The 26347-nt window shown below is 54.1% G+C and overlaps 3 protein-coding genes across 7 annotated transcripts; all 3 read right to left on the bottom strand.

Moving 5' to 3' along the window:
* Positions 1-14: 14 nt before the first annotated feature.
* Positions 15-5790, bottom strand: REC8 (REC8 meiotic recombination protein). Of its 3 annotated transcripts, XM_043471077.1 has the most exons (20): positions 5452-5769; positions 5137-5347; positions 4968-5036; positions 4714-4856; positions 4554-4629; positions 4349-4469; positions 3555-3639; positions 3132-3202; positions 2824-2917; positions 2646-2718; positions 2477-2568; positions 2270-2322; positions 1805-1951; positions 1436-1502; positions 1188-1348; positions 994-1042; positions 671-737; positions 433-564; positions 251-357; positions 15-143 (listed from the first exon to the last, which is right to left on the bottom strand). In XM_043471077.1, exons 2-20 carry the CDS (start codon positions 5190-5192, stop codon positions 52-54), a joined length of 1755 nt encoding a protein of 584 aa, XP_043327012.1. In that variant the 5' UTR covers positions 5193-5347; positions 5452-5769; the 3' UTR covers positions 15-51. The 3 variants fall into 3 exon arrangements, with proteins under 3 accessions (XP_043327012.1, XP_043327013.1, XP_043327015.1); XM_043471078.1 differs by having other exon boundaries at positions 5137-5790; XM_043471080.1 differs by having other exon boundaries at positions 2800-2917; positions 5137-5790.
* Positions 5791-9939: 4149 nt separating this feature from the next.
* Positions 9940-15471, bottom strand: IRF9 (interferon regulatory factor 9). 3 transcript variants are annotated; one of them, XM_043471084.1, is made up of 9 exons: positions 15359-15471; positions 13791-13971; positions 13334-13517; positions 12969-13099; positions 12782-12881; positions 12607-12678; positions 11428-11769; positions 10485-10600; positions 9940-10360 (listed from the first exon to the last, which is right to left on the bottom strand). In XM_043471084.1, the coding sequence occupies exons 2-9, from the start codon at positions 13968-13970 to the stop codon at positions 10190-10192; spliced, it is 1296 nt and encodes a 431-aa protein (XP_043327019.1). In that variant the 5' UTR covers position 13971; positions 15359-15471; the 3' UTR covers positions 9940-10189. The 3 variants fall into 3 exon arrangements, with proteins under 3 accessions (XP_043327019.1, XP_043327018.1, XP_043327017.1); XM_043471083.1 differs by lacking the exon at positions 15359-15471 and adding an exon at positions 14731-15321; XM_043471082.1 differs by lacking the exon at positions 15359-15471 and having other exon boundaries at positions 13791-13993.
* Positions 15366-26273, bottom strand: RNF31 (ring finger protein 31). The gene is made up of 21 exons (XM_043471081.1): positions 25873-26273; positions 25640-25786; positions 25334-25489; positions 25053-25112; positions 24874-24949; positions 24468-24639; positions 23489-23876; positions 23024-23314; positions 22525-22773; positions 22240-22425; positions 21922-22128; positions 19541-19714; positions 19359-19457; positions 19176-19265; positions 17637-17751; positions 17425-17543; positions 17039-17152; positions 16841-16898; positions 16088-16184; positions 15621-15789; positions 15366-15508 (listed from the first exon to the last, which is right to left on the bottom strand). The coding sequence occupies exons 1-21, from the start codon at positions 26062-26064 to the stop codon at positions 15455-15457; spliced, it is 3213 nt and encodes a 1070-aa protein (XP_043327016.1). The 5' UTR covers positions 26065-26273; the 3' UTR covers positions 15366-15454.
* Between the last annotated feature and the right edge of the window lie 74 nt (positions 26274-26347).

Genomic DNA, 26347 nt, shown 5'->3' on the forward strand with positions numbered 1-26347 from the left:
AAGGACACAGTGTGATGTAGTTGGTTGCCTGGCAGCTTTGTAAACTGGCTCTTAACTGTCGTGGAATCGGGGCCCTGGCTGGATCAGGAGGCGCCCGTATGGCTCCTCCTGTTTGACACGAAGGATCTCCTGCGCGGCCAGCACTGGTCAACAGAGGAGGAGGGGGCTGGTCAGAGGAGTCCCTACCACAGTCTCTGGCCCGTGTGTCCGCTCCCCACCCTCCACATGGGCACACATGCTCCTCACTCACCCAGGAGCAGGTAGAAGACCCGGGCGGCCATCCTGCGGGGGCTGAGAGGCGGCACCAGGCTGTTGAAGTCGGGCTCCCTGTTGGCCTGCAGCTCCCGCGCCACTGCCCTGGGGTCAAGAACCAAGAACCATCAGGAGAGGCCGCAGCCCCGGCCACCCACGGAGGGACGTCCTTCCTGGTACCTGTGCACAGCCTCCGGCGAGAGCAGCTCGGGCTCGGGGGGCAGCTCCACGGGCAGCTCCACGGGCACCTCAGGGAGCTCAGGCACCACGGGCAGCGCAGGGGCCTCTGGCTGCTCCGCCTCCACCCAGGGCCTAGAAGAACACACGAGTTGGACAGAGCAGGGGAGGAGGTGGCGGTGACAGCCCCATCCTACTGCTTCCCCCTCCTGGCCAGGGCTGCAGGCCGGCTGCTGCTCACCACCGCTCTTCCGGGGGCACGAGGCTGATGCGGGACTTCTCCTCCTCAGCTGCTTCTAGGGAGAGCTCTGTCAGGGAAAGGGGAGTGTCATGAGCGGGTCTGTTTGCATCGGAACAGTCGGGATTTGGGGTCACCTGGCCCAACTGGGTGCCATAGCGGGCGGTGACTTGTTTACGGCACTTGGCAGGGAGGGGAATGAAGATAATCAGTCTGTGAGTCCTTATGTTAAATGCACTGACAAGAACTGTCAGCAATTGGGGCTCCACTTTCCCAGGACAGAGGTTAGAGTGGTGGTCTCCACTGCCCCTTCTCCAGGTACTTACCAGAAGATACCATGAGGGGCCCACTGGGCTCCAGGGCCTCCCTCAGGACCTGGGGAAGAGAGAGAGAGAACTAAGGCCCCAAGCGTCACACCTGGGGCAGGGGTAAGGCAGGCCAGTTGGCTCATGTGGGCAGAAGGCGGCCTGTGGAAGCTCAGAGCAGACGGGGTTCCAGGAAGGACTGAGGGGGCCGCTACCTCAATATCGCTCGGAGTCTCAGCCTTTCTCCTCTCCTCCTCAGCCGCTGCCTCCCTCTCAGCCTCTTCTAGCTCCTCAGGCAGCCTTCGCCTTAGTGCCCTTGGAGGTGGCTGGGCACAGTGGGTCCAGAAAGCCAGCAGTTCTGAGGGTAGCCAGCCAGCTGTGGAGAGGGGCAGCAGGGAGGGGGTTGAGGTGTGAGGAATAGGGGTGTGGGGGGTACCCTACACCAGCTCCCACCACTTCTCACAGTAAGTCGGGTTTCGGAACAGCTCTGCGGGGCTCCTGATCATCCTCTCAGGAGGCTGCACCATTGGCTGTGTGCAGAGAAGGCCAGAAAACTGGTTAGGAAGGAGCCATGGCCCTTTACCTGTAATGCCTCGTTCCAGGGCCTCTGGCCTTCCAGCTCTTCAAGCTCATGCACCTGCCTGCTCTGCTCATTGTTAAAATGATTTTCAACTGATGCCCTTGGATGTGCTAGGCAGGGTCACAAAGTGGTGTGTGGGCAGCTCCCCAAGCCATGCGTTTTGGGGACTGTTCTCAAGATTCCCCCAGGAGTTTAGATGGCCCAGCATGCACCTGTCTCCCCCCATCCCTCCAGAGACTGGGGTGTACTCACACACTCCCTGCAGTGGGCTCTGGTTTGCATTTGTTCCTGGAATTCCTTCCGAGAGATCTGAGTCTCCTCGTCCCAGAATAACAACTGGCGACGGCGACGGCGAGCTGGTGGGCCCCTGGGAGGTGGGGCGACTGGGGGCCTCCTCAACTGAATGGGGAGGGGAGGTGGGGGCAAGGCTACCCGTTACTCTCTTTGCTGAGGTCCTGGTGGACTGTAAACAGGCCCCACACTCCCAGTCCCTAGAGGTGGCCCGACGAAGGGCTTGAGGGGGGACTCGGAGGGGGTGCAGCCCCCACTGTATGAGGTTCCCATCTGGGAAGTGCAGGCTGGATAAAATGTGGTGTGGATCAGGCTACCTTGTACAAACTTGCACAAAGGCCTGTGGAAGCCAGCAGGGGCCTTGAGGAAACTGAAAATGGGTGAGGAGCTCTGGCAGAGGAGGCAGTGTGGAGGGGCACCACTCACCTCAGGGCTGACTGGGACGGGTGGCAGACGCAGCTCCGGCGGGGGCGTCACCTCTGCAACAACAGTCTAGGTCCACACCCTTTGACCTCAAAGCCACCCAGGTGAGAAGCTAGAGGGTCCTCCCTTCAGCGAGTTGGATTACAGGGTGTTGCCTGCAGCAGCTGTGCTGGGACCCCCAGGAAGGACCCTGGTTTGGTGGGTACTCACCAGGAAGTGGGACCTCTGGCTCCCAGCCTACCAGCTTCAGCTCTTCTGGGGCCAGGACCCGGCTGGGAAGTGGCTCTGCTGCCTCCTCCACCCTGAGGGGAAATGAGCAAGAGGATGAAAACACCCTCCCAGCGCTGACCCCTACCTGGCCCAGGGCTCCTGGCCTTACCCTACAAGAGCTGCAGGTGAGGGCGGGGGTACTGTGATCTCCGCCTCTGGGGCCCAGGGCTCCTCCTTGAATTCTGTGAAGAGAGGATCAAGCTTAGAACACAGAAGAGATGTGAACATTGCCTGGCCCAGACGGCCAGTGCCTGGGGTCTGACCATCCAGAGCCAGGTGGGTCCTACCTAGCCGACGTTCCTCTAATAAGATGGCTTCATCCTCCTCAGCAATCAGCAGCTCCAAGTCTCGGCGGCTGACTTCTGGGAGTTCCCGTTCACCCTGTCAGGAGAGGTGCCCGTTTCTGTCTGAGACATGCCACAGGACCAGGCCAGGCCAGGCTGAAGAAGCCTGTGGGTACTCAGGCGTTGGGGGACGGGGTAGAGAAACGGAGGCAAGAAGGTAGGACTCTAGGGGCAGAAGGAGCAGGTACAGGGGGCCTGGGCCATCAGACGCAGGACTCGGGCCTTGGGCTCTGTGCAGGGGAACAGCTCACCTCGATCCGCAGCATACGTATAGGCTCTGCCTCCTTGATCGTGATGGCTTCCGGGGTGACCCGAATCCTTTCTGGAGGGGGAGGCAAGTCACACAAGCCTCTCTCTCTCTTTTTTCTTAAGCCTCTGTTTCTTTTCAAGTCCCCACACCCATGTATGTAAGGCAAAAACAGACTCTAGAGTCAAGCCAACCTGGGTTCTAGTCAGGCCCTGGCCAGTCACTGGCAGTCTGACCCAGGACACATTGCTTAACCACTATGGGCTTCACTTTCCTCATCTGTAAAATGGGGATAATAATTCCAATCGTAAGAATCTTGCAAGTGCCCCTCCCAAGGCCTTGCTCCTGAAAGAAGCTCAAAAACAGTTATTTCTTCAGCCCTTGGGCATTCCTCTGCCTCTCACCAGAAAGAAGGGTCTCTGCTCACCTGGCTTCGGAGGCTCTGCAGGGACTTCAGGAGGGATCTCTTCAGGAACTTTCTCTGGGGTCACAGCCTCTAAAAGGTGTCGAACCTTTGGGAAGGGATGGGAACAAAAGATCAGATTCAGCTTCAGTGCCCTGCTCCCCCACTTTCACAACCTTATTCAGACAATGAACAGTGACACCCCTTTATGCCTAATTCTGTGGCACTAACAGCAGCATGCAGGGTAAACCCACTCACCATCCAGCTCCCCTTCCTCCCATTCCTGCCCCAGCCCAATTATCTAGCCTGGGTCACTTTGTGAAAGAAGTACTGCATCCTTGGGTCAAGTGTTATCAGGGACAGAGGAAACAAAAGATCCTTGATCTTGAGTATATTGTCTAGTGGGGAGACAAGTTTGTGTATGACCCCAGCAAAAGCCAGCACAAAGAATGCTGTGCTGCTGAAACCAGCACAATATTGTAAATCAACTACACTTCAATAAAAGCTTGTCTAAGCTGTAGGGGTGTTAGGAGTGGATGGACAAGGACATGGAAAATCCAGTGCCGAGGGACACTGAGGGCCTGGATTGGGGCCTCGGCTCTAGGAATGGTGTGAAGACAAAAGCTGTCTCTAGGTTGGTCCTGAATAGGTAAGTGCAGCAGGCTTGTCTGGATAGGTCCACCATGACGGCTGTGGGGCAGAACTGGAGCAGGCCCCCACCTGGCCCCCAGCCCTGGTGTTAGACTGGCACAGAAAGAACACGCCCCTCTGTGCTGTCAGCTCATCAGTCTGAGGTGTCCGAGGGGGAGGAGACCTACCTGAGGGATATCAAAGGGATCGGGCAGCATGGGATCCACAGACATCATCCCAAAAAAGGGGTCTGGAGCATCTTCCAGAGTCTCCATCCTGGCCAGGTGGTCAGGCAGCAGCAGGCTGGGTCTGAGGGAGACAGTGGGCTGTCAAGGACTGAGGCCAAGTTCCCTTCCAAAGACCGGGTGGTCCCAGCCCCAGGGAGGCACTCACAGCTCAGTCTCCACCATATCAATGCGGATCTGCAGCTGGGCACGGTGCAGGCGCTCCAGGATGTGCTGGATGTCTTCTGTGGTCAGGGAGGGCAAGCTACAGTGCCCGCCCAGGGGAGGAGCCCTCGGCACTGCCCTCCATCCGAGCCTTCCAGCCTTACCTACGAGGTACTGGCATTGTTGAGAGTAGACCCGGATGACGCCAATCTGGAGCTGCGCCGAGAGGTAGAGCGAGAAGCGGGGCCGCGGCGCACCCGGCAGCGGGGGCTCAACTCGCACCAGCACGTAATTGAGGATTTCCTCGCTGGGGGAACAGCGCATCCCATCACCGCTGCACCAGAGACCTACAGCCTTGCCCAGCCCAGTCCATCCCCTAACCCACCCCAGCCCTGGGCCACTCTTTTCTGGGCCTTACCAGGTCTTCACCACATTCACCTTCAGGTATTCGCGCTTCACCAACCGGGTGCCCCGCGTCGCTGCCAGCCTGGAAGAAGAATGAGGGGTGTAGATGGAGGGGGAGCCCTCAGGCTGGGACCCCTGGCTGTCCCTCCCGGAGCACCCACCCTGGCCAGGCCCGCCCTTACCAGATGGTGGCGAAGCAGCCGGTGTGGCGCTGAAGCACATTGGGATAATAGAACATGGTCCCTCCAGCGGTTCACCCTCGGCTACACCACTCCCGTTCAGATCTCAATCCAACTTCTTCAGGGTACAGAATTCCCCAAACCGTCGGAGAGAAGGATGTGGACAGGTGGCGAGGCAGGTGGACCCCGAATGCCAAATAAAGGAACCGATGAACTATGGGTGGATAAACGATTAAGGGGATAAGTAAATGGAGACACAGACTGGATATACGTCAGCCCTGAGCCAGTCTGCACACCGCGTGGGAGCTTCGAACTTACGGGAGCCGTGCAGTTGGGTTCCAGGTTGGAGATGCAAAGATTCGCGAAGGAAGAAGGTCCAAGCTGTAACCCAGGCCGGGTCCGAGGGAGAACGGGTGTCCTCTGCAGACAGGCCCGGCAGCTGACTGTTGCGCAGCTTCGGCCGCTGCCGGGTCCGCTCCTGCAGCCTAGATCCCGCCGCGGGGAGCGCGTGCTCTGGAGCTTTGCACTTCGCTCCTCATTAGATGGCGCGGTCTCCAGAGCAGCCAATGGGCAACAGGGTCAACTTGGGGGCGCTCGTTGGGGGCGCTAAGTTGCCTGGCCCGAGGCAACAGGGGGCTCCCGAGTCAGGCAGCAACCAATGGGACGAACCCTGCAGGCGGTGGGGGGAGGGTGGAGGGATTGTGAGGTGTCTGGACCAATGGGCTCTCATCCTCGCCCGGGTGACAGGGGTACCTCGGAGGGGCTTCTCCATGGACCAATGAGTGGGGAGGAGACTCCGAGCACCGAGCCTGGCAACAAGGGTGCTTCAACTAGCCGAGAAGGTTGCGTCATGCCAAGGGCAATCGCCAGGCCCTGTTTAGGGCGCCTGCCTTGCAGTTAGACCTTACCCTTTTCCCGAATCCTACCGAGCAGCAAGTGGTTGGTCTACTTTTGTGCCCAGCCTAAGGCCTATGGTGAACGGGTGTGAGGTGGCCTTGGAGCCACCACAGGTCGATGGGGAAGAAAGATCTCACAACAAGCGGTGAGGGACTTGTCAAGTCACTTCAACTTGAACATCTTAGGTTGTAGGCATTCCTCTCCTGACTGTTTCCCAGGTGTGAATGTTCTCCTGGCTGAGAGCTTAGTTTTGTTGGGTGTAGGGCATATTTATCAGCATAACAAAAGCTGTTTGTTTCAAACAACTGTTCGTGTAGTATAAATTGTATGGTTGTAGTTACAAATATTCCTTTCCCCATGCCTCCTGCCTTTGCACGGTCATTTCTTTGGTCTAGAGTATACTTTCCAGCCTTGACTCCAGGGCATGCTTCTGTCTCTGACTCAGCTTTTCACACCATACACAAAAATAAACTCAAAATGGCTCAAAGACTTAAATAAGACATGACACCATAAAACTCCTCCAAGAGAAGAGAGGGAAAACATTGTCAGACATAAATTGGAGCAATATTTTCTTAGATCAGTCTTCCAAGGCAAAAGAAATTAAACCCCCAAATAAACAAATGGAACCTAATGGAACTTAGAAGCTTCTGAACAGCAAAGGAAACCATAAACAAAAGAGAAAAAGCCTACAGAATGGGAAAAAAATATTTGCAAACGATGTGACCAACACAGGCGGAATTTCCAAAGTATACAAACAGCTCATACAACTCAGTATCAGAAAAACAAACAATCCAATAAAAAAAACAGGCAAAAGGGGACTTTTCCCGTGGTCCAGTGGTCAGGGTACACTGGTTCCGTGCTTGGTCTGGAAAGATCCCACATGCTATGGAGCAACTAAGCCCATGCGCCACAGCTACTGAGCCCATGGGCCAGTACTGAGCTGATGAGCCCTAGAACCCATGCTCTGCAACAAGAAAAGTCACTGCAATGAGAAGCCCATACACTGCAAAGAGTAGCTCCCCACTCACTGCATAGAGTTACCATATGATCCAGCAATCCCACTCCTGAGCATATTTCCAAAAAAGACAAAAAAAGTTTAATTTGAAAAGACACATACCCCAATGTTCATAGCATTATTTGCAATAGGCAAGACATGGAAGCAATCTAAGTGTCCATCAACAGATGAAGATGTGGGGTATATATATACACACAGACACATATACAATGGAATATTACTCAGCCATAAAAAAGAATGAAAAATGCCTTTTGCAGCAACATGGATGGACCTAGAAATTATCTAAGTGAAGTCAGAGAAATACAAATATTATATGATATCACTCACATGTGGAATCTAAAAAAGAATATAAATGAACTTCTTTACAAAATAGGAATAGACTCACAGACATAGAAAACAAACTATGGTTACCAAAGGGGGAAGGGGAGGAAGGGATGAATTAGGATTGCTGGATTAACAGATACACACCACTATATAGAAAAGAAACAAGGACCTCCTGTATAGCAGAACTATATTCAGTGTCTTGCAATAATCTATAATGGAAAGAATCTGAAAAAAATGTACATAACTGAACCACTTTGTTTAGTACTTTTGAAACTAAAACAATAGTTAATCAACTGTAGTTCAATTAAAAAAAAAACTCAGCTCTTATTAGAGCCAAACCAACCCTATATTATTTTGTTCCTTCAATCCAGGAACTCTTAAGATTGGGGTCTTGTTTTCTCCTTTAGTGCCTGCAACTTAGCAAACATTTGTCAAATGAATGTACAATTGCCCTAAATTTACAACCACTGAATATTAAGGCTGAATGGGATTTCAAAATCTAGTCCAAGACTTGTCTTCATGGTGAGAAAACAGAGGCCCACACAGACTGTTTCTGTGCGACCACACAGCTGTGTGGCAGCCTGATTGGGAGCTCTACTCTTTTGAATTCCAGTGTTCTCAATCCTTCCATGGTGCTTGGCTAAACTGGTTTCTACATGATACTTACAAATTGTTTGGATCATATATTGCCAATGTTCCTAAGAGTTCACACTGGGGCACAAATATGATAAAGTTGGGGACATCTGCCCTTAAGGCACTTATAACCTAGTTTAAGAGATAAGGGATACAGTAATTTGTTCATTCATTTAACAAATATTTATTACATACCTACCATGTATCAGGCAGTCCTCCAGGCACTGGGGGTGTAGCAACGAACAAAATAAGTCCCTGTTCTCAAGGAACAGGGAAAGAGGGATGATAATCAAATAGACAAATAGAAATGTATGAAGTCATAATCTGTGCTATGAAGAAAAATGAGGCCGCATAAGAGAATAGAGTAGTGAGGGGTGCTATTTGGGTCAGGTGCTCAGGGAAGCTCTCTGAAGAAAAGGGGGCAAGTCAATGTGCTTACCTGAAAGAAGAGTGTTTTAGACAAAAAAAAAAACAACAACTTAGCAAGTGCAGAGGTCCTGAGGCAGAAATGTGTTTGGCAGTTTCAAGGAGCCTAGAGCAAAGTGACTAAGGAGAAGAATGGCAAGGGGTGAGGTTAAAAAGGTGGAAAGGAGTCACATTACCTTGGAGGCCAAGGAAAGGATTTGGGCTCTTCCCTGAGTGAACAGAAAACTATTGGAGGGCTTTGAGCAGAGGAGTGACATGATGAGATTTATGTGTTAAGAGGATCTCTTCTGTGTTGAGAATGGACTGAAGGTGAACAAGAGTGGGAGCAGTAAAGATGTGGAAGGAAGTGGAAAGAAGAGGTGTGGGAGAAAACAGTGGTTGAACAATCAGTCTTAGTGAGGGAAGCAGAGGCCAGATTCTGGAGAGATTCTGAAAGGGATGCTAGAACCTGCTGATGGGTTGGAGGTGGGGTATGATGGAACAGGAAGTAAAGGGCCTGAGTACCTGTGCACTCAGCACCCGACTTCCTCACTGCCTAAGCAGGTGCCCATCTCGGGAGGGACAAGGAAGGTCCAAGGAGGCAGGAAGGCTCCAGAGCAGCGCTGACGTGTCAGGTGAGACAGTAAGGACTTCCTCAAGAAGCCAGACATCTATCTAGACTTAACGATGTAGCTGAACCCTTCAAAGCTTATATAAGTGACATGACAGGAAGGAGCTGGTTTGGGAGGTTCCTTCTCTGCCCATTTGGTGTCCTGTATGGGAAGGGGGGAAGCCGGAGGCTATGGCAGTTGGGTAAGTGGTGAAATAGTTTGGTGAAGGTGAATGTCCAGAGAGGTAGGAGGACCAGTGGCCTTGGGAAGAACTTCCAAATAGGGAGCAAGATAAACACGAGGTAAGGGAGAGAGGTGGTGGATTTGGGCCCCTGGGATCCTCGCAAATAGAGTGCGGCTGACGTGGCAGTCTAGGTTAGGTTGTCTGTCGTGGGGCTCAGACAGAGTAAGGAGACCAGCGTGGGAGCAGCTTTCAGTTAGGGTGGCAGTGCCCCAGACACTCGGAGAAGAGGCACCCGGACATGATCTGCCCCGGGCACAGGAGGCTCAGCCCCCCGTCCCTCTGATGTCCTCCCATGCCAGGCCCCAGGGCCTCAAGCTCGTGGTTTCAGGTCTGTTCATTGAGACTTCCAGATAGGAGTTCAACCCTGGGCCGAATCAGAGGCCTCTAGCCACGGGCTGTGGACACTGGATTTTGCCATGAGAGAAGGTGGCTCAGTGCCCTTCTTGGTGGCTGACCCCAACCCTCCCTCCAGTCCTGGTTGCCCAGAGGATACAGAGAGCTGGGCCCAGAACCCACAGAGCCTGGCAACTCCCTCGCCAGAACCTGTGGGTGGATGAGGGGAGAGGGGCCCAGAGACACCAGCAGGAAGAGAGCTTGGGAACCTTGCTCTCAGGTGACATCTCTATCATCTCCCTGTGATCCTGCTGCCTTCTTCTCTCAATGAATCCGATGCGGAGTCCTTTTTCAGTAACATTTTATTTTAAATCCTTAGTGAAGATCTAAGACGAAAATATAAAGTGCCAGGTTTTAGGGTTGGGGGCGGCCCACTGAGTTCACACCATTTTGGACTTGCCCTGTTCAGCTCCTCAGACATGAAAGAGGGTATATCTCAAAATTGAAAAAAAAAAGTCATTCTTGAGTTCCCCACCAATCGGTGTCCATGAGGAGATGAGAGACAAAGTCATCACAGACCACCAATGAGAACAGTCACTGTGGGAGGCAGGTCGACAGCAAGGAGGCTGAGGCTGTCTCAAAGAAGACCGGCGGGATAGAGAGGAGAGGAGGCAGCGGGTCCTGCAGGCTCTGCAGCAGAGACAGGGTGGCCGCCTGCTCCTCTGGGGTCTCCTTCAGCATACGCCGGGCAAAGGCCTGCTCCATCTGTGCGGAGAGGTGGGAGAGGGGTCGGTGAGCACCACAGGGCCGGATGCTATACCCCGGGGCTTCTTCCCCCGGATGCCCTTCTCTGGAATACACCTCCCCTGTGCAGGCTCTGCTGACTCACCTGCACCGCGATCAGACTCTGTGAGGTGTGGCTGGGGTCAGGGTCCTCCTCCCAGAAGTTCAGTGTCACCTGAAACTTGGGTGGGGGCCCCAGGCCCTGGAAATACCTGGCCAAGTCTGAGAGAGAAAAGGCCAGGAGTTGGAAGAAAGAGAAGACAGAAGGCCCCAGGCAGGGAGGGACGAAGGAGGAACCCATAAGGGAGGAAGAGGGGTGGCAATGGGGCTACTCAGAGACCAAGGCTAGAGCAGGAGCCGGGGGTGGTGAGACTGCTCTCTTGTGCTAGGAACTAAACTGCTACTCACCTGAGGACAAAGAGGGAAAGGGGCCCCCTTTAGGGGTAGCCGAGCATCACACACCCTGAAACCTCTCTGCTGGGGGAGCTCAGGGTCTGCTTGGCAGCAGTCCTGGCTGCTAACACAGGCGTGCCACACCTTGGTTGCCTGATCACTCCCTTCCACACTCACTCTCTGCATCCCCTGTATTCCTGGCCCCAGTCCCAAGGTCCAGTTGAGAGCTGAATGGAGGCAGTAAGTGGAATTCTCAGCATGGTTGGGAGAGGGGGAACCCGAGGGCAGCCCGAGAACATGTGACATGCGCAGCTCACACAAGTGTGTGGATGGTCATTGTGCGAGTGTGTTTGGTGGGGGACGGGGGTGTGGTGCAAAGCGCACCTTCTTGTAATTACGGTACGCTTCCATGTGGTGGCGCTCCTGAGATGCGCTATTATGGTGCTGGGCTCCACCTGGGCCTCATCTTCTGTGGTCTTGGCCCAGGAAGGGGGGCTGCCAGGGCTGCGCCCTGAGATGTGCACCACACAAGTGCAGGGGCCAGGCCTGAATTGTGCTGGGGGATTGGCTAGAGGGAGCGCAGGGTGATGGCCGGCCCAGAGGCGGGGAGCGGGGGTGGGGGAAGAGGCTCAGGTGCTTGGCTGGAGCAGCCTCACCTCTGCAGAAGTAGCTGGTTCTGAAGAGTTCCACGCACTCGTTGCTGGGCAGCAGGTGCGGGCCCGGGCCAGGTGGCATCTGGGGCGCGTTCCAAGAGATGGGGATGGGGCAGAGGCGCTGCACAAAGAGGCCCCGGGAGTTGCTGGCCAGCAGGACCCCTCTCTGGAGCTGGCTCAGCAGGCGCTGGGCGGGCTCGCGTGGGCCGGGTTTGGGAAATATCACCTGCTCCATGCTGCACTGGGAGCTTGAGGGCTCAGCCAGGAGGCGGCAGTCCAGGCTCTGCACCTGGGCCTCACCCACCACACGCCCGTTGTAGATGAAGGTGAGCAGCAGTGAGTAGTCTGCAGACAGAGAAAGGCCAGCTGCCCCAGTGCCCTCCCGGGGCCCCACTGACTGGCAGGAAGTTCTGGAGAAACGAAGAGGGACGCCTTGCAAACTCAACATCCTCATTTTGCTGGTGAGGAATGTGGGGCTCACAGAGAGAGACCAAAGGAGGGCTGGTGACCACCAGGCAGGCTGCGAGGTGGGGGCAGCGCTGTGCCTTCTGAGGACAGAGAAGACCTTGCCTTTCCTATCCTCACCCCCCGACCCTCAGCAGCCAGGGGGTCTTCCACTCATGCTTTCCCAGCCCTTATGTGTGTGTGTGCTCAGTCGTGTCTGACTCTTTGCAACCCCATGGACTGTAGCCTTCCAGGCTCCTCTGTCCACGGGATTTTCCAGGCAAGAATACTGGAGCAGGTTGCCATTTTCTTCTCCAGGGCATCTTCCCGATCCAGGGATCAAACCCAGGCCTCCTGCATTGCAGGCAGATTCTTTACCACTACACCATGGGAATTCCCTGGCTCCCAGCACTCAGGAGAGGAGCTAATACATAGGTTTCCACTGAGGCCTTAATGCCCAGGGTCTTACAGTTTACAAGAGGGTCCCAGAGACCGGGCCTCTACTTAACCCACAGAATCAACATCTCAAAGTGGATTTCCAGGGAAGAGAATCTGTAGGGGGTATTTTTGAGAAGTGAGCTGTGTCTGGAGTCTGGAATCTGGCAGGCATGCTGCCTAGAATCCAGTGCCTCTGGGTCAGGGACCCTGCTGCCAGCTCTGACAGATTAGATAACACATGCATGGCCTTAGGACGAAGAAGGGGGACAGGGGCAGGGGTGAGTCAGAAACGCCAAGTACCTGAATCTGGAGGGGGCAGGAGCTCCAGGGACAGCAATTCTCCCTGGAAAAGAGCCTCAGCTGTGTCCCTACCTGGAAGGGAGGCAGAGGTACTGGTCATTCAGAGTGGACTGGGGAGTCCAAGGGCCAGAGGGTGTGGTGTGGAGGATGACGCAAGAGGCAGGACCCCTGGTACCTTCCTGAGGCTCAGGGCTGCTGCTGCTGCTGCTGCTTCCGCTGCTCCCGCTGCTCCCAAAGTCTACACGGCCAGCTCTCCCATTGGTCTCCACCATCTCCTGCAGACAAGTTCCTGTGGTTGGCCCACCTCGCCCCCAGTCACTGCTCTGCCCTCGGACCCATCCGCTTCCCTCCCCAGCTCTCACATTCTGAGGGGGCTCCTGGAGCAAGGAGGGGCTAAGTCTGCAGTTCTTTGTGGGAATCTCTTCCTCTTTCTTCTCAGAGGAGGCAGAACTGTGGGGTCGCTTTGATGGTAATTTCTGGGTCCCTGATTGAGCTGTGGAACGTTGAGAGGGAGGCAAATGTCAGAGCCTTAAGTGGGCACAGAAGGAAGGAGGAAGACAGGAGGCAGTGAAAGGATGAGCAGGACTGGGCAGGGAACTTTCTGCCCAAGGACAGGGGCCTGGAGGGAGGCCCACCATGCTCCCGGGAGGCGCAGAACTCCATCCTTCCCCCCACACTCCACCCCCGGCTGCTGATTTTAGGAGTGGTGGGGCAGAGGGACACCCACCGGGGACAGTTCCTGGTGGTAGCAGCCGGTACACCTTGTAGGGCTCAGCGCCATCCCTATGGCCGATCTCAGGAACCTCCTCAAATTCACAACTTTTGTTGAGAGCACAGCGCAAACGAGTCTTCCAGATGGCAGGGCCTTCCGAGCTCCCCTCCCTGTACTTCCCCTTGTATATTGCCCAGGCCTAGAAGACAGCAGCAGTGAAGAGATCGCTGGCAATGGACCACTGACCCGGCTGGCTTCATGGATGTACAGCCCGAGCGCTCGCACAGAAGGGCTTGTGCTAGGTTTATGCTCAGCTGTTGCCACCGCGAGATCCATGCTGAGTTTTGCCTTTTCATCTTGCGTGGGGCTAGACCTACCCTCCAATCTCCCCTTTATTTGTCACCCTACAGGGTGACAGCGCCAGTGTGTGCTCCATCCCTCCCTCCGAGAGGCCAGTTTCCAGGCCTTTCACCTTGAAGAAGGCGGCATCCTGGTCCTCCCGGAAGTCCTGCTTGCCTGCGTGCTTCCAGGGGATCCGGAACATGGTCTTGGCCGCATCCTCCCAGCACACTCCTGGGAACTGCCCGCTCTCCACTTGCTCCACCACCCAGTTCCGGAGCTTTCGGGTGCAGCGTGTCCTGCCTGATGCCATCCTAGGGATAAGAGCAACAGAAGTGTCAGAGGAACTGACACTTTGGGAAGAGTGAGGCCCTGGCCCTTGGGGTTGGCTTCTGGCCAGGGCCCCCGGAGATCCCATTTATATTTTGTCTCCAGACATATCTCAAAATTCTGAGGTTGAATTGTTTCATTTCTGCCATCACTAGCAAGTATCAAAAATACTTTCTTTTTAACATCCCAAGCTGTGACGTCTGGAGGGAAATCCTAGGCATTGGTCTTGATATTTTTCAGGAATCTACTGTTTGGAAGAGAATTCCCCTGGTGTCCTGCTCCAGGTGAGATGTCCTGTCTAGATCCCCAGTGTTTACAGTAGCTGCTTCTGAGATGTCTCATCAACCCTCTTCACCCACCACCCTCACAACTTCTTTGATGTTCCCCAAACTTCCTCTGTGCTTGACCCAGGAGCAGGTGGGGCAGGGAGCTGGGGGCTGGGGCAGAGCTGCGGCGGAAGTGGGCAGGGCCAGAAGGCAAGAAAACAAGCAGGAGATGGGGCAGTCTTCTTCCCCAAACAGCCCCATAGCAGGTCCTCCTGTCCTTGGCCTGTAGGGCTTGGGACACCGGCCCCTGATCAGTCTTTCACTCAGGCCAAACTTCTAGCTCCCTGGCTCACAGGCCTTCTGTCTATTCCTCAGTCTAGCAGAGGGGTCTGCAGAAGCCTCTACCCACCACCTCCAGTCTGGCCAGGGCTTTCCAAACCGAGGCCCAAGCTGATCCCCATTTTTGGTTAATCTTACCTGAGCTGCTGTGCAGGCAGTCCCAGGGCTCAGCGGACCTCAGCTCAGCTCAGCTCACCTCCCAGCTGGGCAGCTTCTGTATCTCTCCGCCCCTTCCTACAGTCCCCACCCTAAGTTTCAGTTCTCCTCCAGGGAGGGCCTTTTCCCTGAAATCACGTGGTCTCCGAGTTGCAGGGCAACTGGTTACCACCAGGGGGAAGCAGCATCTGAGAACCTTATCTTTGGAATCCTGCTGTCAGAATGTGGAGGAGAGCCTCTCCTGCTTCAGGCTCCTTCCCTTTCCTCCCTTAAGATTCCCCTTGCTTGTATCTGATGTCTGGGACACTGCTGCTTCCCCTGGGAGGCTGCAGTGTCCTGGAGTCTGGTCTGGGGCCTCTGGATAGCTCTGTACCACTTGCCCATCTATATTCCCCCCATGGTGCCTGCTTGGTACCTACTAGGTGACCCCAGATATCAGCTGAATTCAATGAAAGAAAGAAAGGAGGCAGGGGAGGAAGAAGTCCAGGCCAGGTGGCTGGATGGGGAGGGTTGCCCTTGTCTACCAACAAGTTTTAACAAAGCTCTGTTCACCCCATTCCCCTTTCCCTGGTGCCCCCAGATGGTTGGGTCAGGAAGGAAGAAGGACTACCAAGAAGCCTGGGCAAGGAAATGCCTCTTTATTGGTGCTGGAGTTGTTCCTGTGGGAGACGAACCACAGGCCCCTCTTTGGGACCCTCGCCCTCAGCTACTTCCTCCTGCGGGGGATACTCTGTCCCAAGGGCACCTCTTCTATCAGCTTCTGCAGAAAGAGAGAGAAGACGATGATGTTAGAAGCCTGGGACTCAGACACAGGCCGGAAAGGGGACTCCTAGAGAGTGGGGTCAGAGGCAAGGCTGGCGGGGAGGCTTTACCTGTAACAATCGGGCGTGGTAGGTGGGGATGTCCTCCCCAGGCAGTGCCTGGGGGCGCATGTGCAGGTAGCGCTCAGCAGCTGTCATCAGCTCCTCCGTTTCATACAGGGTGGCTGGGTCCAGTGAATGGGCGTTGATGAGGCTCACAAGATACTCTTTGTAGTGCGCCCTGGGGAAGATGAGAGGGTAGAATATTTGTTCTGTTTGGCTGATTTTAACTGAGTGTGCTGAGCACCGTGCTGGGCACTAGCGTACTCGGAAGAACCAGATGGACGCCCCTTGCCTGTTGCTCTTGTAGGCACTTGCCAACCTGTGTGTGCTGCCTGCTGGGCCCCTGCCTGGAGGGCCCCCTCCCTCCTACTTCTCACAGGACCCACTGCTCCCAGAGGCCCACTTCTCTGCCCAGGCACATCCCCAGTTCTCCTGTTCCCCGTAACACCAAGCTCCATGCCCCGCCTGGCACTCACTGGCAGAGGCCAGCATAGCCAGCAGGAGTCTCCTTGCCACAGGCTTCGTCCCGGAACCCGTTGGGAACTTCCTTCTGCTCCATCACTCGACAGCCACCTAGGGGTAAGGGAAGGAAGGGATCCTTTGTCTGGAGGAGGCCACTGACCACAAAGGCCCAGGAGAATGTGGGAGGTGGCCTCTAGGAAGAGGACTGAGGACAGGAGTCCCTGCTCTAAGTGGGGCGGGGGAGGTGTTGGGAAACAGATTCCACTATGCAGACCACTTGTGATACAGAAGCAGGGACCAGGCTGTCTTTGCGTTTAGCTAAGCTCTTACAAGGTTAGCTTATTCTGTGATGGTCTTACTCTATGTAGATGGTAAGAAGTGGGATAGATTAGAATCACATGCAACATCTTTTCTCTTGTCCTCACAGAATCTAAAACAGTGCAACTAGTAAGTCTCATTAAATAGCCATTGAGTTAATTAATGAATTACTATCCTTTGGGAATGGGAGAATAAAATTAGCATCAAGGTTCCAGGCGCTTGAATGTGTCCTTACATAAAAGAGTTGGGCTGTAAATTGGACACAACCCCTGCTTCACAGAGGAAGAAACAAGCCCGGGGAGGCTGACTCACCAAACGGGACAACAAGCAGGCATAGGACGGGCTCTGCATCCTGGTTCAACCCCAGACCCAAGCCTCCCTTTCATCCATCACACAGCGGGAGCCCAGCCCCTCCTCTGGCCTCCTCCCAGGCCTGGCCCGACACTCACCTCCAGGCACTGCCCGGGCCCCTGCTGGGGGTTCTGTGTTGAACATGACATTATTGTCCTGAGGGCAGAAGGATGGGAGTTAGTTTCCCTGGATGCCAGCCTGCTGATTTTTCCACGTCCGACCTTTCCCTTCCTGCCACCCTACATCCTGCCTCCTCTCCTGGGCAGCTGGCGAACCAGCCCAGTTGGCCACCTGACCTGAAGTAGCTTTTGGAGCCGGACAGCAGGCCAGTCCCGCAGGTAGAAGAGGCAGTCTCGGGGGTGGTGGCCGTGCAGGGACTTCTTCACCCTGCAGTTAGGGTCTGGACATTTCTGGTGGAAACCCAGATGAGAGAGGGGCAGTTGGAAACTGTTGGGGTCCTGGCCTCTCAGGAACCCCTGCATGAGGGGTCTAGGGGTGGGGGAGATGGAGACATTGGAGGGTCTGGAGCAAGCAGAAGGGGGGAGGGGACAGAGAGAGGTGCTTTACCTCACCCCCCACTGGTCTCCTCTTCCCCTGGGCTGTTCCTCCACAGCCTCCGCCCCTCACTCCTCACGGGAGCCCCCACCCTGCTACCCCTTCCATCCCAGTCTTGGGGGCTCACATTCTTGGCGTAAAAGGCATTGTAGCAGCCACTGCAGAACTGGTGGCGGCACTGGGTGCAGTGAAAGTGCATGCAGCCTCCTCGGGCCAGTGCGTACGAGAACTTGCACTTGGGGCAGTCTGCAAGGGTCAGCGGGTCAGGGCTGGGGCTGCTCCTCAGGCCCCAGGAAGAGAGTGTCATTCTTCGCAATGAGAGATTACTGGGCGCCTTACCTATGCCATTTTCCTGAAGGTACATCGCCAAGCCCTGGGCTTGGTATTCTGGGTCATTGGTGCGTTTCCAGTTCTGGAAATCTTCACAGCTCCGGCCTCGGTGCTGTTCCTCCCACTGCCAGAAGGAAGCAAGCTTCCCATGAAAGCTCCATGCCAGGCCCTTCTTGCTGGCCACCCTACTCAGATCCAGTGGCCCTGACTCAGTATACAGCACTGCCATCCACCATGTGCTCCAACACCAAACTGAAGGGCCAGCCTTGGTTCTCTCATCTCTTCACACCTGACACATTCACCAGCAAGTCCCGTTGCTGTCACTTCAGCCCAGCTCCCCTTTTCTTTATCCCTACTCTGAACAGCTTTACTCTAGGCCAGGCCAGCTCTCGCCTTGGTTACTTGCCTTGATGACCAGTCTCTTTGCCTCCACTCCTGCTTCCCTGTGGTTCAGCCTCCACCCAGCAGCCAGTGTGCCTTTGAATGCATAAATCAGGCAGCTTCAACTGCACTGGGAGTGTTCTAGCTTGGAAGTTTGGAGGTAGGGTGGCAGGTGTTCACTTTATTATTGTGTTTCATAAGACAGATGCAGATTTTTGGTATCAAATATTTGAGTTTTTTTTTATGAAGAATAAACAGTTTTATTGGGCTCACTCAGACTAGGAATCCATTCAAATATTCAAAATTTTAAAGGTAAATGAGAGTGCATAACCCCTTGTCCAGTCTTAGCATGAAAGGACCTGAGACTTCCCTGGTGGGCCAGTGATTAAGACTCCACACTTCCACCGCAGAGGGCGCAGGTTCGATCCCTAACGGGGGACTAAGATCTTACATGACCCATGGGACAGCCCAAACAGAGAAGGAAAGGCCCATCCCCTCCTCGCTTGGCCTCATCATGACCTCTCCTGATCCTCTCGGATCACCTGCCACTCTTGCCCTCGCTCTCAAGGCCCCAGCCATACAACGCTTTTTTGGACTTTGGCCTTCCCGTGTTTTTTTCTTTCTCTCTCAAATACTTTTTGCATAGTTGACTTCTTAATTTTCAGGCCTGAGCTTAAATTAAGCCATTTCATTTATTTCTAAATATTTATTTATTTTTGGCTTTGACGGGTCTTAGTTGTGGCAAGCTGTTGGGGCTCTAGTTGTGGGACATAGGCTCAGATGCCTCAAAGCATGTGGGATCTTAGTCCCCCGACCAGGGATTGAACCCCTGATTGCAGGGCGGATTCTTAACCACGGGACCACCAGGGAAGTTCCTAAATCAAGCCATTTTAGAGAAGACTTATCTAACCTCTTTTCCCATGTACCAGGTAGGTCCACTCTGTTATTCCTGACCTCAGATTCCTATTTGTTTTCTTCATAGAACACATAGTGATGTATATACTTCTGTTCTCTCTCCCTTCCTCAACCTTGCCCCCTCCCTCCCTTGCTAGTCTGTAAGCTCTTTGAGACCAGAGAGCTTGTCTGTTCTGTTCTGGAGCAAACCCCAAGTCTAACACAGCACCTGCAGTGGCTCAGCAGGTATTCCAAAGCTTAGATGTGCCTCACCTGGCGCTTACAGCGCACACAGAAGGTCTGGTGACACTGGGGACATGTTGCTTCCAGCTGCTCACGCTCGTATATGAAGCCGAAGGAGCACTGTGGGTGCAAGAGCATAAATCTGTCTAAGGCTTCACCACGTGCTACTCACCACCCCTCCTTCCGGTCAGCAACTCTGGGCAGCCCACTGACCTGGGCACACCACAAGAACTTGGGGTCCCGCATGAGCACGCCCTCAGTCAGCTTCTTGTGGAACAGCGCGTAGGCGTCTGGCTCTAGGCTCTCTCGAAGCTGGGGACAGGACGCGAAAGCGGCGGGTGGGCAAGGCTCCTGTTCAAAGCCCAGGGCACCCTGAGCCCGAGGGACCGCCCTACCTGGATGTCGAGGGTGGAGAAGTAGCTGAGCAGCTGTGTGTCATCGGTGAGGTCGGGGCGGCCACAGGCAGGGCACACCATATCCGTGATGTGCTTCTCCTTCAAGGCGATGGTGAAGTGCTGGCGGAAGCAGTCGGGGCAGATGGTGCACTCACAGGAGGTCAGGGCCTGCATCTGGTGGAGGGGAGAGGATGGGAGGGGAGGGGTCAGAAGCTACAGCTGCCAGCCGGTGGAAGGGGCAGTGGCCTGGTGTCTGCTGCAACTGGGCAGGCAACCTAAATGTCTGAAGACATTCAGATGGAAAAAAAACAGACAATGGTGAGATGTAATGTAAAGGGAAGACCCTCTAAAGTCATGCTCAGCCAATTAAAAGCAAACACATGATAACTGAATCACTTTTCTGTGCTCTACACCTGAAACTAGCACAGCATTGTAAAACAACTATTCTCCGATAGAAAATAAAAATTAAAAAGAAGACACCATTAATTAAAAAAGGAAAAAAAAGGGAGGGGGGTATTCCCTGGTGGTCCAGTGGTTAGGATTCCACACTTCCACTGCTGAGCACCTGGGTTCAATTCCTGGTTGGGGAACTGAGATCCTGTAAGCCATGTGGCGTGGCCACAAAAAGCAAACACACAAACATCCTTGAAATGATAAAACGATAGCAATGGAAAACAGACTAGTGGTTGCTATATGACAGGAGGAGGGGAAGAAGGTTACAACTATAAAGCTGTGGCACAAAGGGGTTCTTTTGTGATATCTTTATTGTAGAGGTGGTTACGTGAATCTACATGTGAGATAAAATTGCACACAAGTACACATATAAACCAGGAGAAATATCAACAACCTCAGATATGCAGATGATACCTCTTTAATGGCAGAAAGTGAAGAGAAACTAGAGAGCCTTTTCATGAGTGAAAGAGGGGAGTGAAAAAGCCAGCTTAAAACTCAATATTAAAAAAACTACGATCATGGCATCCGGTCCCTCACTTCATGGCAAATAGAAGGGGAAAAGGTGGAAGCAGTGACAGAGTTCCTCTTCTTGGGTTCTAAAATCACTGTGGGTGGTGGCTGCAGCCATGAAATTAGAAGATGATTGCTTCTCTGTCTATGACAAACCTAGACAGTGTATTAAAAAGCAAAGACATCACTTTGCCAACAAAGGTCTGTATAGTCAAAGCTATAGTCTTTCCAGTAGTCATGTACAGATATGAGAGCTGGACCGTAAAGAAGGCTGAGAGCCAAAGAATTGATGTTTTCAAACTGTGGTGTGAGAGAAGACTCTTGAGAGTCCCTTGGACAGCAAGGAGATCAACCCTGAATACTCATTGGAAGGACTGATGCTAAAGCTGAAGCTCCAGTACTTTGACCACCTGATGTGAACAGCAGACTCATTGGAAAAGACCCTGATGCTGGGAAAGACTGAAGGCAGAAGGAGAAGAGGATGACAGAGGATGAGATGGTTGGATAGTATCACTGATTCAATGGACATGAACTTGGGCAAACTCTGGGAGATGGGTGAGGGACAGGGAGGCATGGTGTGCTGTAGTCCATGGGGTTCAAAGAGTTGGACACGACTTGGTGACTGAACAACAAACATACACATCCACGCACAAAATGAACAAGGTCTGTGGTCTAGCTAACATTGTACCAATATTTATTTCTTGGTCCTGACACTACACTCCAATTATATAAGATGTCACCATTGGGAGGTGGGTAGAGCACACAAGACTATACTATTTTTACAACTTTCTGTGAATCTACAATTATTTTAAAATAAAAAGTAAAAAGAAACAAAAACACAGAGCCAGCCTAACTAACCTGGGCTGTATTTGGCCAAAGAACCACCACTTCTGACCTAGAGTTAAGTTAGAAGGGGCTCAGGAGATAAGAGGGGCCTATCCCTACCAAATGGGTATTTGATGATGACATTAAAGAATTACTGGTAATTTTTTTTTGGCATGACAGTGGCATCTGTGCCTGTATTTTCAAAGAGTTTTATCTTTTAGAGATAGATATGGAAATATTACAGGTGAACTATTTGATGTCTGAGATTTGCTTCAAAATAATCCTGTGTAGATATGTAAAGATTAGCCATACATTAATAATGGTTGAAGCTTGATGACGAATACATAGTGGAGGGAGGGAAGCTGAATTTCTTATCCAATTTTCTCTACTATTGCATACTTGAAATTTCCCATAATAGAACATTTAAAAAAAAGAGAGAGAGGTGGCCTATTCCTGCTCTCCCCTTCCCAGAAGCCTTCAGGGGCACATGGGCAACTGCAGAGCAAAAGACAACATGAGAGACAGGACCCGGGGTAGAGTGGAGGTCCAAAGGGAACGGAGCGACTCTAAGGCCGGAGGCAGTGGAGACTCACCCGGTTGCGGGGCAGGGCCCAGCCGCACACGGCACACTCCTGGGCAAGCAAGCGGCGCAGGAAGGCCCGGTCCTGGCTCTGCCTCACGGCCTCCACCACGTCCCCCAACTCATAGTTCCTAGGTGTTTCCTGCAGCAGTGCCAGCGCCAGCTCTGCCCGGCCCCAGCTGGGGAGTGCGTGGACTGCCAAAAGCCGTCTGACCAGGCTCTGCAAGGCGATTCAGGTGGAGAGGGAAGATGTGGCTGTCAGACCCCAGGGAGCCTACCCTTCAGCCTGCCCTCAGCCCTACTAAGTGGGCTCTTCACCTCCTTCCAGCACCTGCTTATCTGGCCCATCCCAAGAAGGGGTGGGCTCAGGGCCACTATCCCAGAGGCGCTGATGGAAGGGCTCTAGGCGCTGGCGCTGTAGCTCAGTGAGGGCTCGTGCCACATCACCCCCATGTTGGAACAAGGCTTGAAGAGACCCTTCCTCAGGCCCAAAGCCCAGGGACCGGAGCTCCTGCACCTGTGAGTTGGGAGGGGCGAGAAGGAGTGAATCAGAGTGTGAGAGGCTCTTAGATCCACAGCCCTCAACCCTGCCTCACCTCCAGCACAGCTGCTATACCTTCCTCCGCCGGGTCCTCACACACTCTTCCACAGCTTCATCCAGGTTGCCATGACGATCCAGCCAGGCCTTCCGGGCCTCCTGACAGGAAAAGGCGCCCAGCCCCGGGTCCTGCTGTTCAGCCAGCTCAGCCACCATCTCCAGCACGTACGGCAGCTCTGAGCGCAGCCACTGCAGGGGCACCTCGGTGCCCGAGTACTGCAGAGCCGAGAAGACCTCCTCTGGACAGGCACCTCCAGCTTCCCCTTCCTAAGAAACAGCCCCGCTCAGATAGAGAGCCCATCGGGAAGGGCACACTCCACCCGCACCTTAGCCTGAACCAAAATGCTGACAGTGCTTGAGACCATGGATCATGTGAGCGGTGCACAGTCTGACACCTGCCCTGGGGGAAGGGTTCACACAGCTGCTGCTGCTGACAGTGACAGGTTTGGAGAACTCCCATCAATCAACTGCAGCCTCTCCCTTCCCCGACAAGCTCATCCCAGGCCCAAGTCCTCACCCGGATCTTGATCACCAGCTGGAGGCCTTCCTCCCTCATCTTGTCTTGGCGCTGCTGCTCAAGGTCCCCGCAGGAACTGGTCACGGGGGCACTGAGGCGTCGTGAAGGCCCTGGTTCAGCCTGTCGCTCTTCCGAAGAGCTGGCATGGGGCTGGGGGGTCTGCTGTACTGGGATGGGGCTGCTGGTCCGGTTGCACATCGCACACACCCAGCCAGGGCCAGAGTTGCAGAAGGTACAGTGAATACAGTACCACACTGGAGTCTGGACAGAGGAAAGCACAGGATCCCCCTGCTGGAAAGGCAGAAAGAATTATCCTATCGAAGGCTGGCTAAGGCTCAAAATGGACATATAGGAAGCTTGGGGAAAGATACCGGGGAACTAAAGGAAAACAGGGGATGAAGAAGTAGAGAACGGCCTGTGGTCACAGATGCAAATAAAGAGATGAGAAGGCCAGGAACAAGATACCTGAAGGGGCTTCGGGCAAATGCCGGAATCCAGAGAATCCACCACCAAGCTGGGAGGCTGAGCCAGCCGAGGTCGCTCACATATGGCACACAGCACGGCCGCAGCCTCGTTCTCAAAGGTGCAGCTCTGGCAGGCCCAGTGACCCCGGGAAAGCTCAGATTCTAGGCCCCCAGTTCCTTGGGGACCCTCGATTACCAGACCCAACCCCTTACAACCTCGGGGCCGATCACAGGCCACACAGAGTACTGCCCAAGGTTCATTTAATAAGGCACAGGCAGAACAGGGCCAGAGCAGACGGGCACTTGCAGGATCGGGGGGAGAAAAAGAGCTGTCTCCCAGGGTCGGTACGGAGGCTGGCTGAGGCCGTGGTGGAGCTGAGGCAGGTAGGCTATTGGAAAAATAGACATGGCCTGCTGAGGGGGTGCCTAGGACCCTTACCCATGGGCCCCCCTCATACCCTGCAGGACAGCACATGGCTCTGGCCTTTGTACATGTTATCCTCTCTGCCTGAAACACTCGCACAGTCATAGCTTATTCAACACTGAAATGACAGCTTAAAGTTCAGGTCTGGCTGGTAAATATCTCAGCCTCACCCCTGAAGTGAAGTGAAGTGAAGTGAAGTCGCTCAGTCGTGTCCAACTCTTTGCGACCCCATGGACTGTAGCCTACCAGGATCCTCAGGTCATGGGATTTTCAGCCTCACCCCTATTAGAGGCTTAAAATACTGCCAACTGATCGAGCTGATCCTTCTGACTAGGGTGCCTCCTCCCACTACCTATTTGCACACCATGACAATCTATTTTGCTATGACTGGTATGTGTATCTTGCTTGGTATGTATGTCTATGATCTCCTGAAAGGCAGGAGCCAGCTGCTTGGCATCTATGAAACAGTCTTTAGCACAATATCCAGCACATAGTAGACTCGAGGAATATTAAGTTCTCTCAATTTTGCTCCCACTCAGAAAAGAAGATCTCGCACCTGGGGTGAACGGCCTGAGGGGCCCCATGCAGGGTCTGGCGATGGTGATGTGCACGGTCTGGGTGTCCGTGGAAGAGGCGATCACATGTTAGACACAAGGCCTGTTTACAGGTTGAGCAGTGCAGCGTGCCTGGGGCAGAACCGCAGAGGAAGCAGGGGCCAGGAGTGGAGCCTGGAGAATGGGAGAGAAAGAAAAACAGAATATCTTTCTACAAAAGACCAGGTTACATTTGAATCAGCTGTGGAGGGAAACAAATCACAGACTACTATTTCAACGTATCTTTCTACCCAAAGAGACAATCTTAATCTCTTTTTTAAAAGAAAGGGAGATAATCAAGAAGAAAGAGGAAACTTCTATCAATATGATCTACTAGCACTCCTTCCCCCTAATACAGAACAGTAATACCTGCAGCAGAGGGTATGGTGAGGGGGCCGGGAGCAATCTCTCTCAGTAAGGGGGCAAACTCTGAGAGCTGCAGTAGCTGAGGAAAAAGGACAGGGAATGAGTAAGGGCTTGGGGACACAGGCCCACAACAGGTTGCCTTTGTTCACCAGGCCCCAGAGCCCCATTCCTGCCTTCCTTACATCATCTTCAACCTTGTCTTTCAGCAGCTGCTCCAGTGCTTGCGGTTTTGGATGAGCATTCTGCAAACAAGATGAGAAGAGTTCCCACCTATAGCCTTAGAACAAGACCCTCCCTCAAAGCCCTGGTCCCCCAACATTCACAGAGTGAAAAGTACAGAGAGATCCCAAGTTACAGGACTATGCCTATGATTCAGCAGTATGAGAGTCCCCAGACTGGCTTTGTTGTTAGGCTAGGCTCCCCAGCCCTGGTGCTTAAGTCCTCAGGACTAGAGATACCTCACCTGTAACAGCAGATTGAGCTCTGTCCGAAGCAGCAGTACTTCCAGTGTGACTGTAGCAACTTGCTGCTCATCCGGCTCCTCCTGCCTCTCAGGGAAGCTCAACCCATCTGGCTGCTCCTCTGTGTAGCCATACAATCGCAGAACATCCCGGCCCCCCTGCCACACAGGCAAACCAGTCACCGCCCAGCAGGCCCCCTTCCCAATAGGGCTGGGACTCAACCCATTCAGCACAGCCTCAGACCTTTTCTAGCCAACCCCCAGCCCAGGCTAAGTTTCCTATTCCCATTAGGGGTCCAGGGGCTTCACCTGCACAGCATCCACCGTAGAACGAAAGACAGGGTTATTAAACTTGACCCCGCGCCAGTACCGAGGCCTCTGAGGGCTTAGGAGGTTGCGGCCATATTTCTCCAGGATGTTCAGGGCCGTGGAGAGGGTGTTGAGGTAGTTTCGGGGCTGGGAGCAGTCAGAGAGCAGAGAGCTGTGAGCCCCGACACAGCCTCAGGTCCTCTGTCCTCCTCCCGAGCCGGGGCGGGCCTCACCTCCCCATGAGCGTTGCAGCGGACCAGGCGTGCAGCATCCAGCTGCAGGTAACGGGCTTCTGGCGGCAGAGAGGTGCCCAGTAGTGGCCAGAGCTGCTCCTGCGTAAAGGCCTGGCCGGAATCCCTCCTCAGGGCGCTCGCTAGCTCCTCGCGGGCTTCCAGGAAGGCCCGCTTCTCCTCCTCCCCCGGCATCCTGAGACAGGAGTCAGCCCCGGCCCGCTGCCAAACTGGACCGGGCGCAGGCTGTGCACAGCCCGCGCACCGTCCGGAGCGTCTGGGGTCTGGCTTCCCGGCCCGACCCTGGTCGGTGCGGACGCCCGGGGTCACTCAGGCTACGGTCACTCTTCGGCCCCGGGCCCCATGCCAGGGTTAGCGGGAACAGGAAGTACTAGGAAAGAGGGCGGGATTGAGACCCAAATTCAGAGGAACGGGAGGAGTTTAAACTTAAGAGAGGGTGGGGCCAGGAAGTCAGGGG

The sequence above is a fragment of the Cervus canadensis genome, chromosome 6, assembly GCF_019320065.1.
Source record: "Cervus canadensis isolate Bull #8, Minnesota chromosome 6, ASM1932006v1, whole genome shotgun sequence".
NCBI classification, from domain to species: Eukaryota; Metazoa; Chordata; class Mammalia; order Artiodactyla; family Cervidae; genus Cervus; species Cervus canadensis.

Bases quoted from the DNA above. Each gene is read 5' to 3' on its own strand.
- IRF9 (XM_043471084.1), bottom strand. From the start codon at position 13,970: ATGGCATCAGGCAGGACACGCTGCACCCGAAAGCTCCGGAACTGGGTG. The intron at 12,679-12,781 runs GTACCAGGGGTC...CCTCCCTTCCAG, and splicing joins CAGCCCTGAGCCTCAGGAAG to GTAGGGACACAGCTGAGGCT. The intron at 11,770-12,606 runs GTACTTGGCGTT...CTCTGTCTGCAG, and splicing joins CCTGCCCCCTCCAGATTCAG to ACTACTCACTGCTGCTCACC.
- REC8 (XM_043471080.1), bottom strand. From the start codon at position 5,192: ATGTTCTATTATCCCAATGTGCTTCAGCGCCACACCGGCTGCTTCGCC. The intron at 4,470-4,553 runs GTGAGTGCCTCC...TGTCTCCCTCAG, and splicing joins GATATGGTGGAGACTGAGCT to ACCCAGCCTGCTGCTGCCTG. The intron at 1,349-1,435 runs GTGAGAAGTGGT...CCCTCTCCACAG, and splicing joins GTTCCGAAACCCGACTTACT to CTGGCTGGCTACCCTCAGAA.
- RNF31 (XM_043471081.1), bottom strand. From the start codon at position 26,064: ATGCCGGGGGAGGAGGAGAAGCGGGCCTTCCTGGAAGCCCGCGAGGAG. The intron at 25,787-25,872 runs GTGAGGCCCGCC...GACTGCTCCCAG, and splicing joins GCTGCAACGCTCATGGGGAG to CCCCGAAACTACCTCAACAC. The intron at 19,266-19,358 runs GTCAGTGGGCTG...TTGCACCCACAG, and splicing joins AGTTCTTGTGGTGTGCCCAG to TGCTCCTTCGGCTTCATATA.